The 20,230-nt window shown below is 37.4% G+C and overlaps 1 protein-coding gene across 1 annotated transcript in view; it reads right to left on the bottom strand.

Annotated features, from left to right (window-relative positions):
- Nucleotides 1-18,129, bottom strand: part of LOC129733015 (uncharacterized) — a 77,605-nt gene extending 59,476 nt beyond the window's left edge. The window contains exons 1-2 of the mRNA XM_055694553.1: nucleotides 18,074-18,129; nucleotides 16,828-17,061 (exon numbers count right to left, since the gene is read on the bottom strand). Coding sequence (XP_055550528.1) covers nucleotides 16,828-17,061; nucleotides 18,074-18,129 — 290 coding nt within the window. The remainder of the gene's footprint in view (nucleotides 1-16,827; nucleotides 17,062-18,073) is intronic.
- Nucleotides 18,130-20,230: the final 2,101 nt, after the last annotated feature.

Below are 20,230 nucleotides of genomic sequence, written 5' to 3'. Positions count from 1 at the left end.
TGGCCTTCGAAACGCTAATCGCTAATTCGCTAAATTTTGTAGAGAAGCGACAATAGAACTATTTAGAATAAATGTAAATTGCTGATGGCGTTCGTCAATTGCTTCGAAAAATGAACATACAGGGGATAGTCAAAATAAGTAAGATAGGAAAAATTTTGATGAAATTTTAAATGCTGTAGCTTTGCCAAATGTTATTTGATTTTAATAATTCGAACACCATTTAACTGGAAAACTTTTTAAGTTTCATTTTCTGACCTCAGATCTGGCCTAGGTCACCGGATGTAGGAAATATTCCTGAATTCCGGTAGGCATGTCAAACCTTCTAATTTTTGGATGGATTTGGTAATGGGTTGCCTGATAAAAATGCTCATTTGCATCATTGGCATAGATGACAAAATCTAGAATCGGCCAAGAACTAATCTAGAAATGGCTATTTTTCATCCGGAAGTCTTCAGAAGAGCCTTTAGTAGGGGACATTTAGGTTTTTGCACCAAATATAGCGTGTTACACCTCTATCTTCAGGATTTTTTATCAGAAATCTTTCAAAAGACATATTTTTGAATATAGGCTTCATTGGCCACTTCCGAAACAACCTGGATGCCCCGAAGGAACTCGTAGTGAGGGAATTTACATTTCTGCTTCAAAATATAGTCTGCGAAATGCGACACCTCTATCTTAAGGTTTTTCATCAGGAATGATCCAAAAGACATATTTCAGAATACAGACTGCGTTGGCCCCTACCGGAACAATCTAAATGCCCCGGAGGGACCCGGAAAGGGGATATTTACATTTTTACATCAAATATAGCGTGTGACACCTCTATATTCAGGATTTTTTATCGGGCATTTTACAAAAGACATTTCTCTGAATATACACGCTCGTAAATAATAACTCATGAACTGAGCAACTCTGACTCAGTTTAGAACGATGTTCGTAGACGTCAAAAAATGAGTAGAAGTCCTTTTTGATTTTGAGTAACTTTGACTCACTTTTTGGGTTCCCTTGATGTAAATTCTTTCTGAGTAACGTCGCATATAACGACGTCCATTTTGAAAGGTGATTATGATGTGCTTCAGTTTGTGACATATGTTTTTTAATTGTGTGTGCCTCAGAAGGTATTATAACTGTTTACTTTTATTACAAGGTAATTATTGATGAACATGTGGTGTCGTTTATTGGCCGTGGCGGATATCTAGCCAATAATGAAACTGAACTGTACCCAAAAAATGAGTAATGTTGTACTCAAATTTTGAGTAATAATGACTCATTTTAAAGACGCCTAGTGTTACTCAGTTTTGAGTATTTGTGGAGTTACTCAATTTAAGAGTTGTTCCACTTTTTACGAAAATGCGTCAAATGTTACTCGATTTAGAGTTATTATTTACGAGCGTGTAGGCTGCATTTGTCACTTTCGGAACAACCTGGATGCCCTGGATGAACTCGTAGTAGGATAATTTACATTCCTGCATCAAATTCATTTTATTCAAAAATGCAAATGCCCGCACTCCCAGTTCCTACAAGGCATGCGGATCGCTCCGGCAAAGACCAACCAGCCTATATTCAGTCATATGTCTTTTGGGAGATGCCCGATAAAAATCATGATGGAAGAGTCCCCACTCCGGGTTCCTACTGGGCATCCGGATCGTTCCGGTTGTGGCCAACGCAGTCTGTATTCAAAAATATGTCTTTTGGATGATTCCTGATGAAGATAGCGGTGTCGCACGCTATATTTTGATGCAGAAATGTAAATTTTCCCACAACGGGTTCCTTCGGGGCATCCAGGTTGCCCCGGAAGTGGCCAATGAAGCCTATATTCAGAAATATGTCTTTTGAATGATTCCTGATTAAAAAACCTGAAGATTGGGGTTTCACACGCTATATTTGGTGCAAAAACGTTGATGTCCCCTACTAAAGGCTTGAATACTCACACCGCGTGACAACGCCTTCCTGACGAAAATTTTCAGTACCTTCTTGAAACCTCATGCCGCCCAATTTATGTTTATTTATGTTTGTTGAAGGAAAACATAAAGCAACACACTTCTCGAATCACCAGCAGGCGGAAAATGATACAACACCGCATTGCCAGCGCCTTCGCCAAAAGAAGGCGACACAAGACCGTGTGGAAAGCACGATGTGTCTACACGGAAGGCAGTCAAGTGTGCAGTAGAAGGCGGTGAACGACACCCTTCTTCGCTAGAAAACAAAGCTAGAAGGATGTGGTTTAAAGACGTCCCAACGGAAAGCGCGATTACGCCTTCTAATTTGTACGGTGAAGGCGTCATTATGCCGTGTGTGTATTCGGGTCTTAAAGGTTCCTCTAAAGACCCCGGATGAAAAATAGCCATTTCTCGATGAGTTCTTGGCCGATTCCGGATCTTGATGAACCATTCGCTTTAGAAATGATTTTGTCATCTATGCCAATGATGCAAACAAGCATTTTTATCAGGTAATCCATTACCAAATCCATCTAAAAATTAGCAGGTTTGACATGCCTACCGGAACTCAGGAATATTTCTTACATCCTAGGTGACCTAGGCCAGATCTGAGGTCAGAAAATGAAACCTAAAAAGTTTTCCAGTTCAATGGTGTTCGATTTATTAGAATCAAATAACATTTGGAAAAGCTACAGCATTTCAAATTTTATCAAAATTTTGCCTATCCTACTTATTTTGACTATCCCCTGTACTTTACTACGAAAGTTGCTTTTGGAACGTATGTTTCATTCAAACAACGTTCAACTGTCTTAATTGTCTGGAGTTTCTCTCTTTATGACACAAGTGCCAGTCAGTCTTTTTTACCATAGAATAAAGTTCTAGTTATCGTACAAGCCACAAGAACATTATGAAGAACAAGCTCAAGGTCTATATTGAATTTTCGACACACCAAGAACTTTTATAAATTGCAATGTGATTGAATTTAAGTCATTTTTGGTTCTACTTTTTCGACTCATATAATTATTGAATTTTTATGAAAACATTCCTAAAAGTATTTATTTTCAATGCAAGCTGAATAACTTTTGTTACTCCTTGTTTTTTACAAAATCAAGTATGAACACTATTTCGTGAACATCTTATTGTGAATAGCTTTAAGATCAAAGTGATCAAAAACATACAAAACATGAGCAATAAATAAAGCGATGTGACTATTTACATATTTATAAGTTAGCGATTAGCGAAAGTTCCTCTAATGTGGGTTAAGCGTTCAACGTTTAGCGATTATCGAGCTTAATTTTCCGACTAGCGTCGCAAAATTTTCGGTTAGCGGTGCCTACCACTGCATATTTCGAATATATTATTGCAACTAACAGTTATTTTGAAAAGTAGACTTGAAGACAGACTGATAGATATAACACTTTGAACAAATTTTCAAGAAAATCATCGTTCGGATGATACCAGTACTTTACGTTAGTAACACTAGCACCTAGCGTCTTGTATTTCGATTGGCGCTACGTCTTGTATGTATTGAACATCAGCGTAAGCAGGGACAGAAACAAAAACCGTAAGTGCATGTGTCAATTTGGGAACCAAAAATGACAGTATGGAAAACGCCCTTATTTTTTAAAAAAAATTTTAAGTTCCAGAAAGTCGTTTATATGATGTTTGCCTTTCTCCTAGAAAGGTTTAGCAATCACTTGCAAAACCGAAAGTATAAAAGTGCTCCAAAGGGCCGAATGGCATGTAACACTTGACTCAGCTTGACGATCTGAGCATTTTCTGTATGTGTGTGTATGTGTGTGTATGTGTGTGTGCGTGTATGTGTGTGTACGTGTACGTGTATGTGTATGTGTGTATGTATGTGTGTGTATGTGTGCGTATGTGTGTGTATATGTGTGTATGTGTATGTATGTGTGTATGTATGTGTGTGTGTATGTACAGAATTTTATTCTCACTCACTTTTCTCAGAGATGGCTGGACCGATTTTCATAAAATTAATTGCAAATGAAAGGTCTAGATGCCTCATAAGACCCTATTTAATTTTATTGTAATCGGATTTTTAGTATAGTGGTTATGTATCAAACTGTAAAAATCATGAAACATCATTATCTCGAAAACTACACAACCGATTCGAACAAAATTGGTTTCAAATGATCGGACTACCTGAAATAGCTTTAATTTTTGAATTTTATAAAGATTGAACTTGTGGTTCAAAAGTTATGAAAAGAAAAAGTGTTCTGAAGATTGTTTAATCTCACTCATGTTTCTCACAGATGGCTGGACCGATTTTAATAAAATCAGTGTCAAATGGAAGGTCTAGTTGCCCCATGAGACCTTATCAATTGGTTTTGCAATCGGACGCTTACTTATGCCTGTTTTGTTTAAAAATGTGAAATCCAGCTATGAAAAGGAACATAGGAACAAAGGAACACTACTTTGATTCACTCACTTTTCTCAGATATTGATGAACCGATTTCCACAAAATTAGTGTCAATTAATAAGTCTAGCTGCCTCATAACACCCTATTGAATTTTACTGTACTCGGACTGTAACTTCGTCTGTAATGTACCGAAATGTGAAAATCACGAAACTTAATTATCGCAGAAACTACACAACCGATTTGATCAATATTATTATCAGATGAGCGGGTTAGTTAAGGGTTAACTGATGAATTATGATCAAACACGTGGTTTCAAAGTATGGCTCTCCTATACGTTCCCATTTCATTTGATTATAATGGAACTTAAGCAACCGTTATGTATTCAATTGTTAATAAAACAACAAAAGTCTATTATCTCAAAGATTGCATGGCTTATTTGAATATAATTAGTGTCATACGAACGAGTCATCTCTCAAACTTACAAATAACAAACTTCATAACAATTTGATATGTGGCTAAAAAGTTATGGAGAGGAAAGAAATTCAAAGACTACTTAAAACTATACCTGCTTTGATCAATATATGTGGCCTCAACATAATTTAAGTGTGGTATCGTACTATTTAAACGTTCCAAATTCATTGATTCCTTGCGATGTGTTTATAGTCTGTAAATGCACGACGAATCGGCCATAGGATATGATCAAAGTCAAATAACAAATCGTTTGAAATGATTGGTTTAATCGAAATTACAACATCCTTCACTTTTGGCTTCTGTACATCGCCTTAATCCTGAATATATTCATATTGGGTGGTATTCGGTCATTTTCAGCAGATTTTCTTGCATCAATCTGACACCGGAAATACTCATATTGGGAGGTATTTAGTTATTTTGGTTGTTTTCCAGGAACTAAAAGTGGTCGTCTTTAAATTTAAAATGGTGTCCAGGGTTTCTATGCATCATCTCGATTATGGAAATATTCATATTGAGTATTATTCGGTCATTTTCGAATGTTTCCTAGAAGTTGCCATTTAGCAATTCAAAATGTTACCTGAGGTCAATTGTCAGCTCATTGCATCATTCTGGTTCCAGAGATACACATATTGGATGGTATTTGGTTATTTTAGGCTGTTTTTCACAAACCGGAAGTCACCATCTTTGATTTCAAAATGGTATTTAAGATAATTTCTGGCCTCTGAGCGTCATTCTGGTTGAAGAAATCGGAAGTCGCCAACCTAAACCTGTGGTCGATTTCAGCTGCTGTGTATCATTCTAGATCCGGAGATACTCATGTTAGACGGAAATCAGCCATTTTTGGCTGTTTTTCAGAAACCAGAAGTTGCCATCCTACAATTCATAATGGTGTCTGATGTCAATTTTTAGCTTCTTGCAACATTCTGGCTCCGGAGATACTCATATTGGGTGGTATTTGGTCACTTTGAGCTGTTTCTCAGAAACCAAAAGTCGTCTTTTTGGACTTTAAAATTGCCTGTGTGATCAATTTCTGTCATCTGGGCGTAGTTCTGGTTCCGAAACATTCATATTGAATGTTATTTGGTCATTTCCGGCTGTTTGCCAGACACCGGAAGTCACCATCTTGAAATTCAAGATTGTGTCTGTGATCAATTTTTAGCTTCTGTGCATCTTTCTGGTTCCGGTGATACTCATATTCAATGGGAATCATCTATCTTAGGCTGTTTTCCAGAAACCGGAAGTTGCCATCTTACAATTCAAAATGTTGTCTGAAGTCGATTTGTTGCTCCAGTGCATCATTACGATTCCGGAAATACCCATATTGGATGGTATTTGGTCGTTAGCCGCTGTTTTTCCGAAACCGAAAGTCGCCATTTTGGATTTATTAATGGTATTTGGAGACAATTTCTGGATTTTGAACGTCATACTGGTTAAAGAAACACTCATGTTGGGTGGTATTTGGTCATTTTCAGCTGTTTTCCAGAAACCAGAAGTCGGAATTCATGATGGTATCTGTGGTCGATTTCAGTTCTAGTGTATCATTCTTGATCCGGATATTATTATATTAGGTGGGAATCGGCCATTTTTGGCTGTTTTCCAGAAACCGGAAATTTAGTTGATTAGTTCGCGAGATGTGCATAAATTTGTGCAGAAACATTTGTTTCCAGTAGAGGGAAGGGCGTCGAACCATTATGGACATATTTGTTACCTCTAAATACATTCAAATACCAAATTTGGTTGTATTTTCTTGATTGGTTCTTGAGCTGTGCGAAATTTGTGTTTCATTTGTATGAGACCCTTTCCTTATAGAAGAGGGAGGGATGTCAAACCATTATGCACATATTGGTTACCTCTAAATACATTCACCTGCCAAATTTGGCTCCATTTAGTTTGTTAGCTCTCGAGATGTGCAGAAATTTGTGTTTCATTTGTATGAAACCCCTCCTTTCCAGAAAAGGGAGGGGTGTCGAACCATTATGGACAGTTTTGTTACCCCTAAAAACACTTACATGCCAAATTTGGTTTCATTTACTCGGTTAGTTCTCGAGATGTGCAGAAATTCGTGTTTTATGTGTATGGAACCCCTCCCTTCCAAAAACGGGAGGGGAGTCCAACTATTATGGACATATTTGTTACCCCTTGGAACATCCACATGCCAAATTCGGTTTCTTTTGCTTGGTATGTTCTTGACCTCCCTTCCAGAAAAGGGAGGAGTTTCAAACTATCATAGGAATCTTTATCGGCACCAAAAACCCCTACATACAAATTTTCACGTCCGGGCGGGGGCCTAGCGTGGTTGGCAACGTCTCCGCCAACCACGCTCGACGCCTGGGGTCGAATCCCAACGCCGACATATCTCTGGGATCACGCCTCCCATCGCATGAGGAAATAAAGCCGTTGGTGCCGGGTGGAGTCGCCTCCCTGGGCGTCGGTGATTGGCACAATAACAGTGGCGGAACTAGACCGACGGAAAATAAGTGAGAATAAAAAAGTTAAAGGGTATGTGCTTGAGTGCACAAACGTAGGCTTGCCGTGGGACTAAAGATTTAATTCAGTAAAGATTTATCTCTGCCATAGCCATAGTATATAACACACACCAAGCGTACAAATACCATACACAATAATCCATGAACATTTCACAAAAAACCACATACACCTGTCATAAACCACAGCATACAAATACCAATACCTACATGAACAGCTCAGAAATGCATAACAGTCCCATGTGATTTCTCATCACTTCTTGCTTAAACCTCACAAACTTCTTCACATACCCGGTTCTCTCAGAAAATCGCAGAAAAAAGCTTTTTGTTGGTAAATTGATTAGAAAAATATGAATTATGGTCAGTCCCATGTTATAAATAAACGTAAAATAAGATCAGTGCTGAAAATAACTAGCACATTGCACACATGTTATACACACATACACGTAATACACACACGCTATACACACACTACTCACACACACACTACTCACACACATACACTACTCACACATACACTACTCGCACATACACTACTCACACACACACACTACTCACACACACACACTACTCACACACACTATTCACACACACACACTACTCACACACACAACAGTGACACACACACAAACAGTGACACACACACACATACAAACACACACATACATACACACAGACACACACACTCACACATACACACACTCAAACACACACTCACACACACAAACACACACACACAAACAGACACTCACACATACACGCACACGCCACTTACACATACACACATACGCTATTCACACACCCACACATACACACCCACACGCTACTCAGACTAGGGATGGGCGAACGGCTCACAAGCCGTTCATATGAACCGGTTCTTAAAAAAGAGCGAAAGAACTAACGGCTCACGAAAAAGAACCACGGTTCTTTGAGCGCACCAAAACTGTTAGGTTCGCGCGAACCCGAAGTTTACCGAGACAACACGAACTGCCAACGCTCGTGAATCATTGTGAACCATGAGCCGTTCATATGAGTCGGTTCAGAACCGTGAGTGAGCGGTTCAGAGTCGCTCTTGCAAAAGAGCCGTTTCGCCCACCCCTAACTCAGACACACACGCTTGATATACGACACACATACCTAAACTATCGGCAGCACCCAAACGGCTTCCAAGTCTTCCAATGATCCCCAGTGCCGTTCACGTCCAATTTCGGGCTGTATTCCAACAACGATATCTGAATTAGATTACCACTAGTGGGATCCAACTCAGATCGAAGGGAAGCCGAGCCGATCGGTTTGCCTTGACGGTCGACCAGGGAATGATCTTCTCTCGACACGGAATGTCCTTTTATATCAGTGTGGGGAACTTGGGTGATTGGGGAAAGAACCAATCACGTGGAAGCATCTCTGCTTTCTTTCTTCATCGCTTACGTTGGGTGATGAATGCGATGCCAATTGGCTGGCGCTAGCCAATGACTGAATGCGTGAAATCATTTCGTCTATGTTTTTGAAGTCTGCGTTAGGGAAATATACCAATCGTATGAAAAATGTATGTGGATATTGACCTTCAAACTTTGCCGCAATCACGGAGTTATAAGAAAATGGTAACTAAAATTATCATGTTATACAAATCTTGTATATTTTAGCTTTCCAGCGGTATATTAACTAGTGGAATCGGAACTTTTGTTTGAGTGCAATTAGGATCTAAAATCTTCCATTCCGCCAACCAAAACCGTTACATGTTCAATCCAGTTTTCACAGAATGTTCCTTAGTATAGTGAAGAAAGACGTAGTCCCACGTAAAAAAAAAATTTCACGTCGATCGGTACGGTAGTTTTCGAGCCTATATGGATCAGACAGACAGACAGACAGACCGGACTGCATTTGTATATGAATAGATTACAAAAATATTTTAGAACCTTTAGAGTGAATATACATTTATTGGATTGAAGCGTTCATGTAAATCTATTTTTACAAATAAAAGTTTGAATGAGAAAGGCTGAGTCTGACCGCTAGGTGGATTAATTTAGATTTTTTGAAGTAGAATACTTCTCTCAGGAAGTTCGGCTACATAGGGATGTGAAATGAAAATCTAAAACCGAAAAAAGTGAAAAATATGTCCAATTTCAAATGCTAATAAATCGGTTAGTATTCGATGGATTTCCTTCGTTCTTGCAGCAATAGATTGGAAAACCTTCTAAGATTCTTCCCAAAATAAGATAATTGTAATTTTATTATTCACACTATTGTACTATTGAAAATAGTCAAGCCTTGTCAAAACGAAAAATTCGATCTCTGATTGGTCGTTATATGCTTGCTTCCCAAGCACGGTCGACAGGATCATATGCCTTGCAATTGAAAACATGCTATTTGGCCTATATAAGAGCCTGTTTCAGCCGGAGCCGCTCATAATAGTTCTAGACAGCGACAACAGCAGTCGTCCTTCCTTAGCAGCAGCACTAGCCCTGTGGTTGGTCACCACGTCATCAGGAAATCCAATTTCGGAAATCAAAATGTTTTTTTCACGGCAAATAAACAAGTCATTGAAAGTTAATAATTTTTGTCAACGCAAGCAAGCATTCTGTGTTGCATCCTAGCAATTTAAATTTGTCGCACCCGTCTAATTTACTGAATGTGAAATAGCTTCCACAGTGCATGTTGTCCGTGTATCTTAATTCCCCCAATGTTAGGGCAGCTTAAAGGTTGTAATTAGCAACCGATTTTGAACCGCAACATGCTTTTTTCAATGCAAATAAAAAAAAATTGAAGGTTAATAATTTTCTGGCATCAACACAAGCAGACATTCTGTGCGGGATGCAATCAAATTCTGTTGTAGTTGTCTAATTTTCACTTTATTTAGTAAACCCCCCACTGTAGGGGCAGCGCAAAGGCTGCGATCAGCATAACCGACATTGAATAATAAACTGCCCTGTTAGAACGCATTAACAAAAGCAGTTCGTTCGACTATGCAGAGCTAATATGAAGTCGATTCAATCAATCAGCATAAACAGAATTTCGTCGTCTCCCAGCTGCCAAGTTGCAACATGATGCAACACGCAACAGCGAGCAAACGAAATTGCTTGATGTTACAAACCGCAATAAGATACGGGTTAAAACCGTTGCGTGTGTGAGAGCACCATCGGTGTTTATTCGCTGGATACACTATCTACTGTCTGAACGCAATAATCTGCTTACATGCGACACGGGGACGGGAACATTTTCTTCAACCAAGCTGCACAACACGACACAAAACATGTTATTTTGTTGCTTCAATGAGAGTGCTATCGGTCCGGCTCGACAGAATGTTCACAAGAAATCATTTTTGTGCATCCGTGCTACGAAACTGAGGAAAAACTTTAGAAACTGAAAAAAGAGGTGGAGCTTATCAAATGATCGCTCTGAGCCAGAATGAAGTCACACATATTTTTCAAGTTATATCATTCCACCACGTACGTAAAATAATTCATTCCTATTCTCATCCCTATATAAGAGCCTGTTTTAGTCGAAGCCGCTCATAATAGTTCTGAACAGCGACAACAGCAGTCCTACCTTAGCAGCAGCGGGAGCAGTGCAGTGGGTACCATCGATAGCGGATAGCGGCCACAACTGTGGCATGGCTGCGGATAGCGTTGCAGTTGCTAAGCAGTTGGGCCAGCGTATAGCGGCCACAACTGTGGCATGGCTTTGCATAGCATAACTGTTGCAGCGGGTATATCAGCATCGATAGTAGCAGGGTAAGCTGATGCAACGACACTCCCTTCACTAAAATGCTGTTTGAGTGTGGTAGCGGGAAGCATCAGCAGCAGGCTTGCATGAAGTGAATACATCAGCAAGCAACTTTCTCTAAGGCCTCTGCCATAGTAGACGCTAAAAGCGGTGCGAAACGATTCGCTCGGCCATAGGTTAATGTACAGCTCTACTGATGGCTGTACATTAACCTACAGCCGAGCGAATCGGTTCGCGTCGCTTTTCGCGTCTATTATGGCAGAGGCCTAATGGAAAAGTTGAATCATTTTGTTCAGAAGAATATTATTGTCGGTAATATTACAGAGATGCGATTGCGTAAATCCGATTTTGAATTGAACAATTGTTCTTTTGAGAACAATTAAAACACTTATTTGAAGAGTTAATAGCTTGTGGTACCAATAGCAGTATAGTGACAGCCTCAGCGGTAGACGCAGATGCAGCCGGTATTTCCCTGAGGCCGATATAAAGGTAAATGGCAGCAGCACGGTGAAACAGTTCGGGTTATGCTTAGATGCGCGTCATTTTTCGTTGTTGATATTCCCCACATGAAACGACGCGCTTTCGTATGATAGCGGTGGTATTAGCGGTAGATGCATTTGCCAACACTTTCTCCAGTAAAGCCGTGTCTAGTTTTCAATGTGAAAACACCTTTCTTATTGTGTTTGACCGTGCGCCTTAGTCCTCACTCTCAAGGTAACACAGAGATGTAAGATAAACACTATATCCTATGATAAATTGAACAATTGTCCTTATAAGGACAACAAATGAATTAATGAAGATTTAATTTTGAATTGGAATACTTCTCCCAGGAAGTTCGGCTATATAGGGATGTGAAATGAAAATCTAAAACTGAAAAAAGTGAGAAAAATTTCAAATGCTAATAAATCGGTTAGGTTTCGAAGGATTTCCTTCGTTTTTGCAGCAATCGATTAGAAAATCTTCTAAGATTCCTACCAAATGCATGAAATTGAAATTTTATCATTCAAACTATTGTACTATTGAAAACTCTTAAGCCTTGTCAAAACACAAAATTCGACATCTGATTGGTCGTTATACCGCGCTTTCCCAAGCACGGTCGGCAGAGTTATGGACCTAGTAAATTGGGAATGCATCATTTGGCCTATATTAGAGCTTCATCAGATAATAAACAAACATTTCAACGGATATTAAATTGAGCAACTGAAATTTGAAGAACACAAATGATTATTTGAAGAGTTTATATTTTCTCGTTTTGCGCTATAATCCAAAGTTAATTATATTCATCTACATGCATACTCTGACTATTATTACGTGTTTGCGTCGCTTAGTGTTTGGCTACGGTCATGCAGAACGCAAATAATGGCGCGATGCGATTCGGCAAGACGAAATCTGTTGAAATGTATAGTTCTACTTCGCCTTAAAAAGAGCTGTACATTTCACCACGGTAAGGCGAATCGCATCGCGCCGGCATTTGCGTTCTGCATAACCGTAGCCTTTGTTCCGTTCCCGTTTAATGATGTCGTATTAAATGTGCATATTACAATTTGGCAGCACTTCAACTTCTCATTTGCACAAAATTTAAAAATATTCAATGAACTTCATTCAAAATATCAGACAAAAAGAAATTACAATACTGCCAATGAACGGTCAACGTTTATTTACTAGAAAAAATTACTGACACGCAAGCAGCCGGGTTATCTTTCTTGTAAAAGTATTCTACTTCAACCTTGCGGTCGTGGCTTTGCATACAACCTTCTTGTGATTTTTTTCCTGAAAATTGAAGTGTTCGTGTAAATCTATTCAAACAAATAATAAGTTTGAATGAGAAAGGCTGGGTCTCACCGCTAGGTGGATTAATTTGTTTTTATTTTTGTGTTTCGTATCAATCCATATTTGTTGCCCCCTTTGCACAGTGGTCGGAAAAGGCAATTCAACGAGCTTAATTCATTTGTGCTTAAACGGTTGATGTTAGCTTAAGACTAAAAAGAATTGTTCACAAAAATATAACGGAAATGTTGATAAGAAAACTTTTTGATCATGGCCAGAGCATTTTCGCTGTCAACCCCCTCAAATTTAGTTTTTCTAGCATAACATTTTAGGTATTGTTTTTTCAAGAACATAATGTTCTGGACAAATATGACAAACATAAAAACACAGGTTTCTTTCGAAGACAGCATGTTGCTACAATCATTCTATACTAAATCAGTGCGTTTTTTCATTAAATTATTTTCCAGATTTAAATGCATATAGGGGAGAAAGAGACAAACCGGTGCACATCATCAAATACTTAATTCAAGCTTAGACTTTGTACTATAAGCTAGTTAAAGTTTAATACTTGACAATTCATAAATGAATGAGTAGAGTGATATTTTAGGTATGTATGTTTCTGGGGTTTTCTATATGTAATGCACCTACTACCTGATTAAGGAACGATGTTTTGTGATTGTGATGATGAATTTATGAAGCAGATAACTCGCAATACTTTCAAAATTAGTGAGAATAAAGAAACTATTCATGTATCTTCGCTGTATCGAAAGTTAGAACTTTTATTTTTATGATAGTAGACCATGATCAAAAAATTTTCTAATCAATATTTCCGTTACATTTTTGTGAACAATTCTTTTGAACATTGTCTCTGGCTAGCATCAACCGTTTAAGCACAAATGAATTAAGTTCGTCAAATTGCCTTATCCGACCACTGTGCTTTGTAATTATCGTTTGTAGCTTTGCTTCAACCAGCATATTAATGTAAAAATGTTTGGTGAAATTCACTTCACGATAACAAGTGCATTTTTTTCAGTGCATCCATTTGGGTAATATTATTTTAAAAAGTTTTGAAGTGGCGGTACTAGCGGTAGAAAAGGTTACTGTCACTACCAGTGTGTCTTCAATGCGTCAATACATAAATAATTGACGCCAAATTGGACTACCCCGAAATACACGATTATCACAGTCGAATCGATCGACAGTCGAGTCGAGTCGAATCACACGATTTCACAGTTTGGGTGATGGGTATCGATACTAGCGTTATCGTAACGCTTGACAGAAATCTTTTATTATATAGACAAAAAATTCTCTATCATAACTGCTACCTTGGTAGGTTAATAAGAAATCACTCCGGCGATTGTCAGTGCATTATACCTATGCATATTAATACAACAACAAACATATTGCACATTTTGCATGTGTAGGATAAGTACAACGATACACCGTGCCCCAGTGCTGAGTCGAGAAAATTTCCAGCTCGAAAAGATCCTCGACTCGATCGGGAATCCAACCCGATATCACAACCGTTTGGGAGAGCTAGCCGACCGACATCGCTAACCACAGAGCCACGGGGACCACTTGTATATTAATAAGATATACTTAAAACCGTGAGGTCTGGTATCGATACAATGACAATTGAGAAAGTATCGATACTTAGTATCACTCAATCAATCATGCAACACTTAGTTTTGTTTTGATATTCAACCTAATTTTCAACAAAAGCTGCTCAAAAATATATACTTAATGTTGCAAATGATAAACAAAACAAACAATGAACCCAAAAAAAACTGCCACTGCGCTACTAAGGTGTCAATTTGATAGAGCGAAATAAGAAATTGGGCAATGAATGATTATCACAGAAGTCCAAATAGTCATGCAAGAGGCAATATACGATATTTACCTCTCTAAGGAGTCTACAAATACCCTTTGTATTTAATTGAATCCAATTATTTATATTCAACAAAGTGATATTATTCATACATGCCCATTTATATGAGACCAGATTTAATCGACCTGTGAACATCCCAGCTGGTTTCGAGGTATGATGCAAGTTTAACCCGTAAAGACCCTGGACGGAACTTGTTTTTTTGAAAATACTCGTTCTTAGCACTGAAACGGCCGATTTGGGAAAACTTGGAATTTTATTCAAGGGGAATAGTTGCTCTAAGTTTTGGTGAAGGTGCCACCCCTCTGGACCCCTCCCCGTTTTCGTGAGACGCAAATATGTCTGTGTTTTTTTCTAATGTAACAGATTGAGCGAACACTGGAAATTTTCATACGTATCAATTGCTCCATGTATCAAATCATGTCAGGTAGATGAAAAATGGTATGTAAGAGTGAATTTTGGAGTTTCTAAATTATTTCAGTACAAAATCACAAAACTACGTATTTTTATACAAAATCAAATAAGAAAATCGTTCTTCAAATTTTAAGCTACACATTTTTGAAGTTAGGTCTCCTGAATCAATACGCGATGAAATATTTATTTTAGCATGCAAATATTTTGAGAAAAACGCGTTTAAATTCGCTAAAGTACGTATTTTCATGGAAACCTGATTTTCTCAGTCTCCCACAGTAGGTTTCAACTTGGCTCTTCAATTTTCAAGCTCTATATTTCTAGAGTAAAATTAGGATTCCATGAAAATACGTACTTTGATGAATTTAAACTGGTTTTTCTCAAAATGTTTGCATGCTAAAATAAATATTTCATCGTGTATGGATTCAGGAGACCTTACCGCAAAAATGTAGAGCTTAAAATTCGAAGAACGGTTTTGTTGTTTGAATTTTTATAAAAATATGTAGTTTTGTGATTTTGTACTGAAATAATTTGAAAACTCCAAAATTCACTCTTATATAGCATATTTTATCCACCTGACATTATTTGACACATGCAGCAATTGATACGTATAAAAAATCCCAGTGTTTGCTCAATCTGTTTGAAAAATTAGAAAACAACACAGACATATTTGCGTCTCACAAAAACGGAGAGGGGTGGCACCTTTACCAAAACGCCAAACAAACCCCTTTAATAAAATTCCAAGTTTTCCCAAATCGGCCGTTCCAGTCATGAGAACGAGCATTTTCAAAAAACAAGTTCCGTCCCGGGTCTTTACGGGTAAACAAGGTAGTCGTCGCATGTTATAACTTCGACTCAAGAGGGATTGTTAGTATCAGTTGAAACATAGCGTTAGACCCGGAATGGCCCTGTACACACAGTGGGGTTTATAATAAACAGAAGGTCAAGTTCTTGTAGAGGAATGTATCAATAAGTCTTTGCTGTGCTATGTTATCCAAAATCAGAGCTCTCGGAGTTTAGGTATATTCTTTGTCAACCTTCTTCTTTGTATAGTAGCGATTTCAAAACTGCTTGATACCAGAGTCTTGTTGTTTCCTCAGTCTTGTTGATACTATTCGGTGCATGGAATTAAGAAATACACTGGTAAACACAGGTTTTGCCCTAGAGCTCAAACAAGAAAAAAAGATGACGACAACGTAGCTAACGTAGAAGCGACGAACCCGGTGAGCCATTACTCTGCGGCCTTTTGACGTACACTAAAGTCGCTTTTTACGCAGGGGATACGTATCGCGTAAAAAAAACCGCGTAAATTCCGGAATCCGCGTGAAAAACCCGCGTAAATTCTGCAATCCGAGTGAAGAGAAACCGAAATCTGCGCAAAAAAATACCGCGAAAAATTACAGAATCCACGTAAATTCCGAATCTGCGTAAAAAAACCGCGTAAAAAGCAACCTTAGTGTACTTCTGCATTCACTAAGGGCACTAAAATTCACAGGTATTAGCCATACCTATAAAAGCTATAATTTTCTCAAGGCAGCTTGCTTGAGCTTTTAATATTTTTTCAAAATTTCGTTAGGAACACAAAACAAATTTGAGTTTTTTTTCTGTTAGATTTGGACCACTGCGAGCATTGTTTCGATCTTTTGTGGCGCCAGATTTGAGTTATGTATTTTTTTAACATTCGAAACAGTTCGGCTGTGTTTCTGTTTTTTTTCTCATAAAATCAACTGTGTTACGATAAAAAAGGGACGTGCAATGATAGTTTGTACTTACCTGAATGCTGCAGCCTGACAATCTGGTTCCTCTCGGCACCATCCTTGGCATTCATACAAAGAAAGATTTTTTACGCTATAGTATGTTGTGCCTTGAAAGTCGTAATCCGTTAATTTTTCAAATGCTATTCGCCCAGCAGCAAGATTTGCTGCCAGGCTTAGCAGCAATGTTACTGATATTATACATTTAGCTATGTGCGTTTTCATGGCTAGTTCTGCCAGCCGGAAGCAAACCCTGTGAAAGAATGATAAATAATATTAATGAAAATACTGTAGAAATAGTTCGCAATGTACTGGAATACTATTGGACATAGAATTATTTCGATGGTGGGTGTTTTTTCTATCTTTCGGCTCTGATTTACAGTCTTTTTAAAAAGGATTACACAAATCTAGTCGATTTGCCCGGCGTCTCGGCTCTTTTTATTAGCCTTTTTCAACGGAAATTTGGTTGTGCAGTATTTGTCTGAAAAATTGTTTTCCATCGGTCTGAAGTCTATAAGACTACAAGCATGTACCCAACATTTGGTTTTTAGTTATAAAATTTAAAAAAAAGTTAAAAAATAAATTTTAAACAATATAATATAAACACAAGATAACCCCAATGCACCCGATCAACACTGATAATTTCTAATTTTGCCATTTTGCGTACAATAGAGAGAAAACTCAGTTCAATGCTCTTCGTTCAGCTATGAACTATACTAAAAAGAGATCCCACGTTCTAAATGAAGTCTATTATGTTTTACGCGACGCCTGTTTTAGTGTTCGAGTTGCAGAAGACGGTTTACTGTTGTTTCTTCTTTACAAAACACGTCAAACAAACTATAGCATAATCTTCTTTGTTTGAGCTGAACCGATTTTCTCATAATTCATGCCAAAGAACTAAGCTTTCTAAATGGACTTTTTTTCACTTCGTGCATGTGATAGAATTAACCGATTAATACATGTCATGTGCATGAACAACATTCACTCGAGGTTATTGCACATTCATATATTGTTGAAATACAAACTTGTACAATAAACAAAGTCTAGGTGTTAAGACATTCCACTGTCAAAACTTGACCTTTCTGTTTATTGGACACATTTTTTTTCCTGTGTGGACTCATCACTGCGACCAGAGCTTAGACAAAAACATCATATCAAGCTTCTTGATATGATGTTTTTGGCTTAGATCTATAGTGATTTTGCCCAGGTGTTTTCTGTACTCCGCACTTCATATTATTAGCAGTAACACTATTCCACCCGCTTACCAAAGCAGACTCTGTAACCTTGCGGCTACGGAACTCCCCATTGTTATTGGACACATACTTCGCAGCCAATTGTTAATATGCAGGGACAATTATTGAGCCGTTGAGAGCAAAAGTGGTACATTTGCCATTTTTACACTTTTTGGATTTTTTACATAAATTGATGCAGAACACAATAATGGAATCGAGACTAACAACAAGGCCAATTGGATGACGTGCGCGGTTTTGCTCTTTGTATAATTTTAGTAAAAAAGTTGTTTTTCGCGAGAAAAATAGTGTAATTGGTCAAAGTGTTAAGTTTAGGTTCTACTGCTACCCGGAAAAGTGAAGAAATGTGCCAGCGTATCTTCGTGAAACAGGTAAATGGCATTATTATTCGTTGTGTTTTGATTGTTTTTAAGTCGCACTTCAAAAAAATTGAAGACAGACAAATTGAAAAATATCGTTTTTGGGATTGTGTCTTGGGCTAATTGAAGATATTTTGAGCGCCACCTACCTTCGAATAGAGTAGCAAACGGTAGAGCTGCTCAAGAAGGGTTGCGACCTGGGAAGGAGAAACGGATACGAAGCTGTGTGAGTGTCAAAATGAACCAGAATGAGCTGTCACTGACTGTCAATTTGAACCAAGAGAAAAAAAGCGTTTTTTTGTGAAGAGTATTGTTATAACTGAACGGTAACGCGTTGTTTGAAAAAATATTCATCACCAACAGTTTTTGTATTCATTGTCGTTTTACAAAATATTTTGGTTTATTTTTATGTAAAATAATAAATTTCATAAGCTTTAAGGAATAATCATGTTAGCAAACTTCGATTATTAAACTTGCGTTTTTTTTCTGGATTTAAGGCTTTGGTTACTATTTCGAACACAATTCATCACGGCCGAATGTTGATTCTCGTTTCACAAAATAGTGAGATGTAGGATTGTTAAATTTTTGAAACTGCATGAAACCCTGAAAAACCTGCCTCAGGTTACGCTCTCGTACACATTTTCAGAATGTCTGCGCAAATATATATAAACTCAAAGCTCTGAAGAAATTTTTATGCAACGGCAAATTGAAAAAACGCAGACTCGAAAAATTTGTGTTTTACAGACAAATTTGCACATTCAGCATTCCTGATGTTAATAAAAACTTCGTTTGAGTCATGCATGCGTTACAGCCCCGTGGCTCTGTGGTTAGCGATGTCGGTCGGCTAGCTCTCCCACTCGGTTGTGATATCGGGTTCGATTTCCGATCGAGTCGAGGATCTTTTCAAGCTGTAAATTTTCTCGACTCAGCAGTGGGGCACGGTGTATCGTTGTACTTATCCTACACATGCAAAATGTGCCAAAAAAAACAATATCGATAACGGAGCCCCAAGGCTAAGCGTATATATATATATATATATATATATATATATATATATATATATGTATATATATATATATATATATATATATATATATATATATATATATATATATATATATATATATATATATATATATATATATATATATATATATATATATATATATATATATATGTATATATATATATATATATATATATATATATATATATATATATATATATATATATATATATATATATATATATATATATATATATATATATATATATATATATATATATATATATATATATATATATATATATATATATATATATATATATATATATATATATATATATATATATATATATATATATATATATATATATATATATATATATATATATTTATATTTATATATATATATATATATATATATATATATATATATATATATATATATATATATTTTTTTTTTTTTGTTTTTTTTTTTTTGTTTCAGGTGGAGGGGAAATTTGCATCCAAACCCCTGAGGTGACCAACCTCAGGGAGTGTGGGGTTGGTTTGAATCAGTGACCGGACCCACTAAAACCCCTCCAGTCTCCAGCCCATAATACTCCCCGGGACCACCGCTAGGTATTGCTTCGGGGAGCGGCTTTTGTGCTCTGTGCACCCTCTTGGTTCTATAGATCTCTTTGCTAACTTAGCTAACTAACCTGGAGACTGGCCGTTAGCTAACACTGGCGTGTCGGTGGTCAACCTGTCGCCTGTTTTGCAATTCTAAAACTATTTGAGAGGCGGCTGTACAAACCGCCCTCCAAATGT

This window comes from Wyeomyia smithii, chromosome 3, assembly GCF_029784165.1.
Source record: "Wyeomyia smithii strain HCP4-BCI-WySm-NY-G18 chromosome 3, ASM2978416v1, whole genome shotgun sequence".
Lineage (NCBI taxonomy): Eukaryota > Metazoa > Arthropoda > Insecta > Diptera > Culicidae > Wyeomyia > Wyeomyia smithii.
This window is presented reverse-complemented; position numbering and strand designations above follow the sequence as displayed.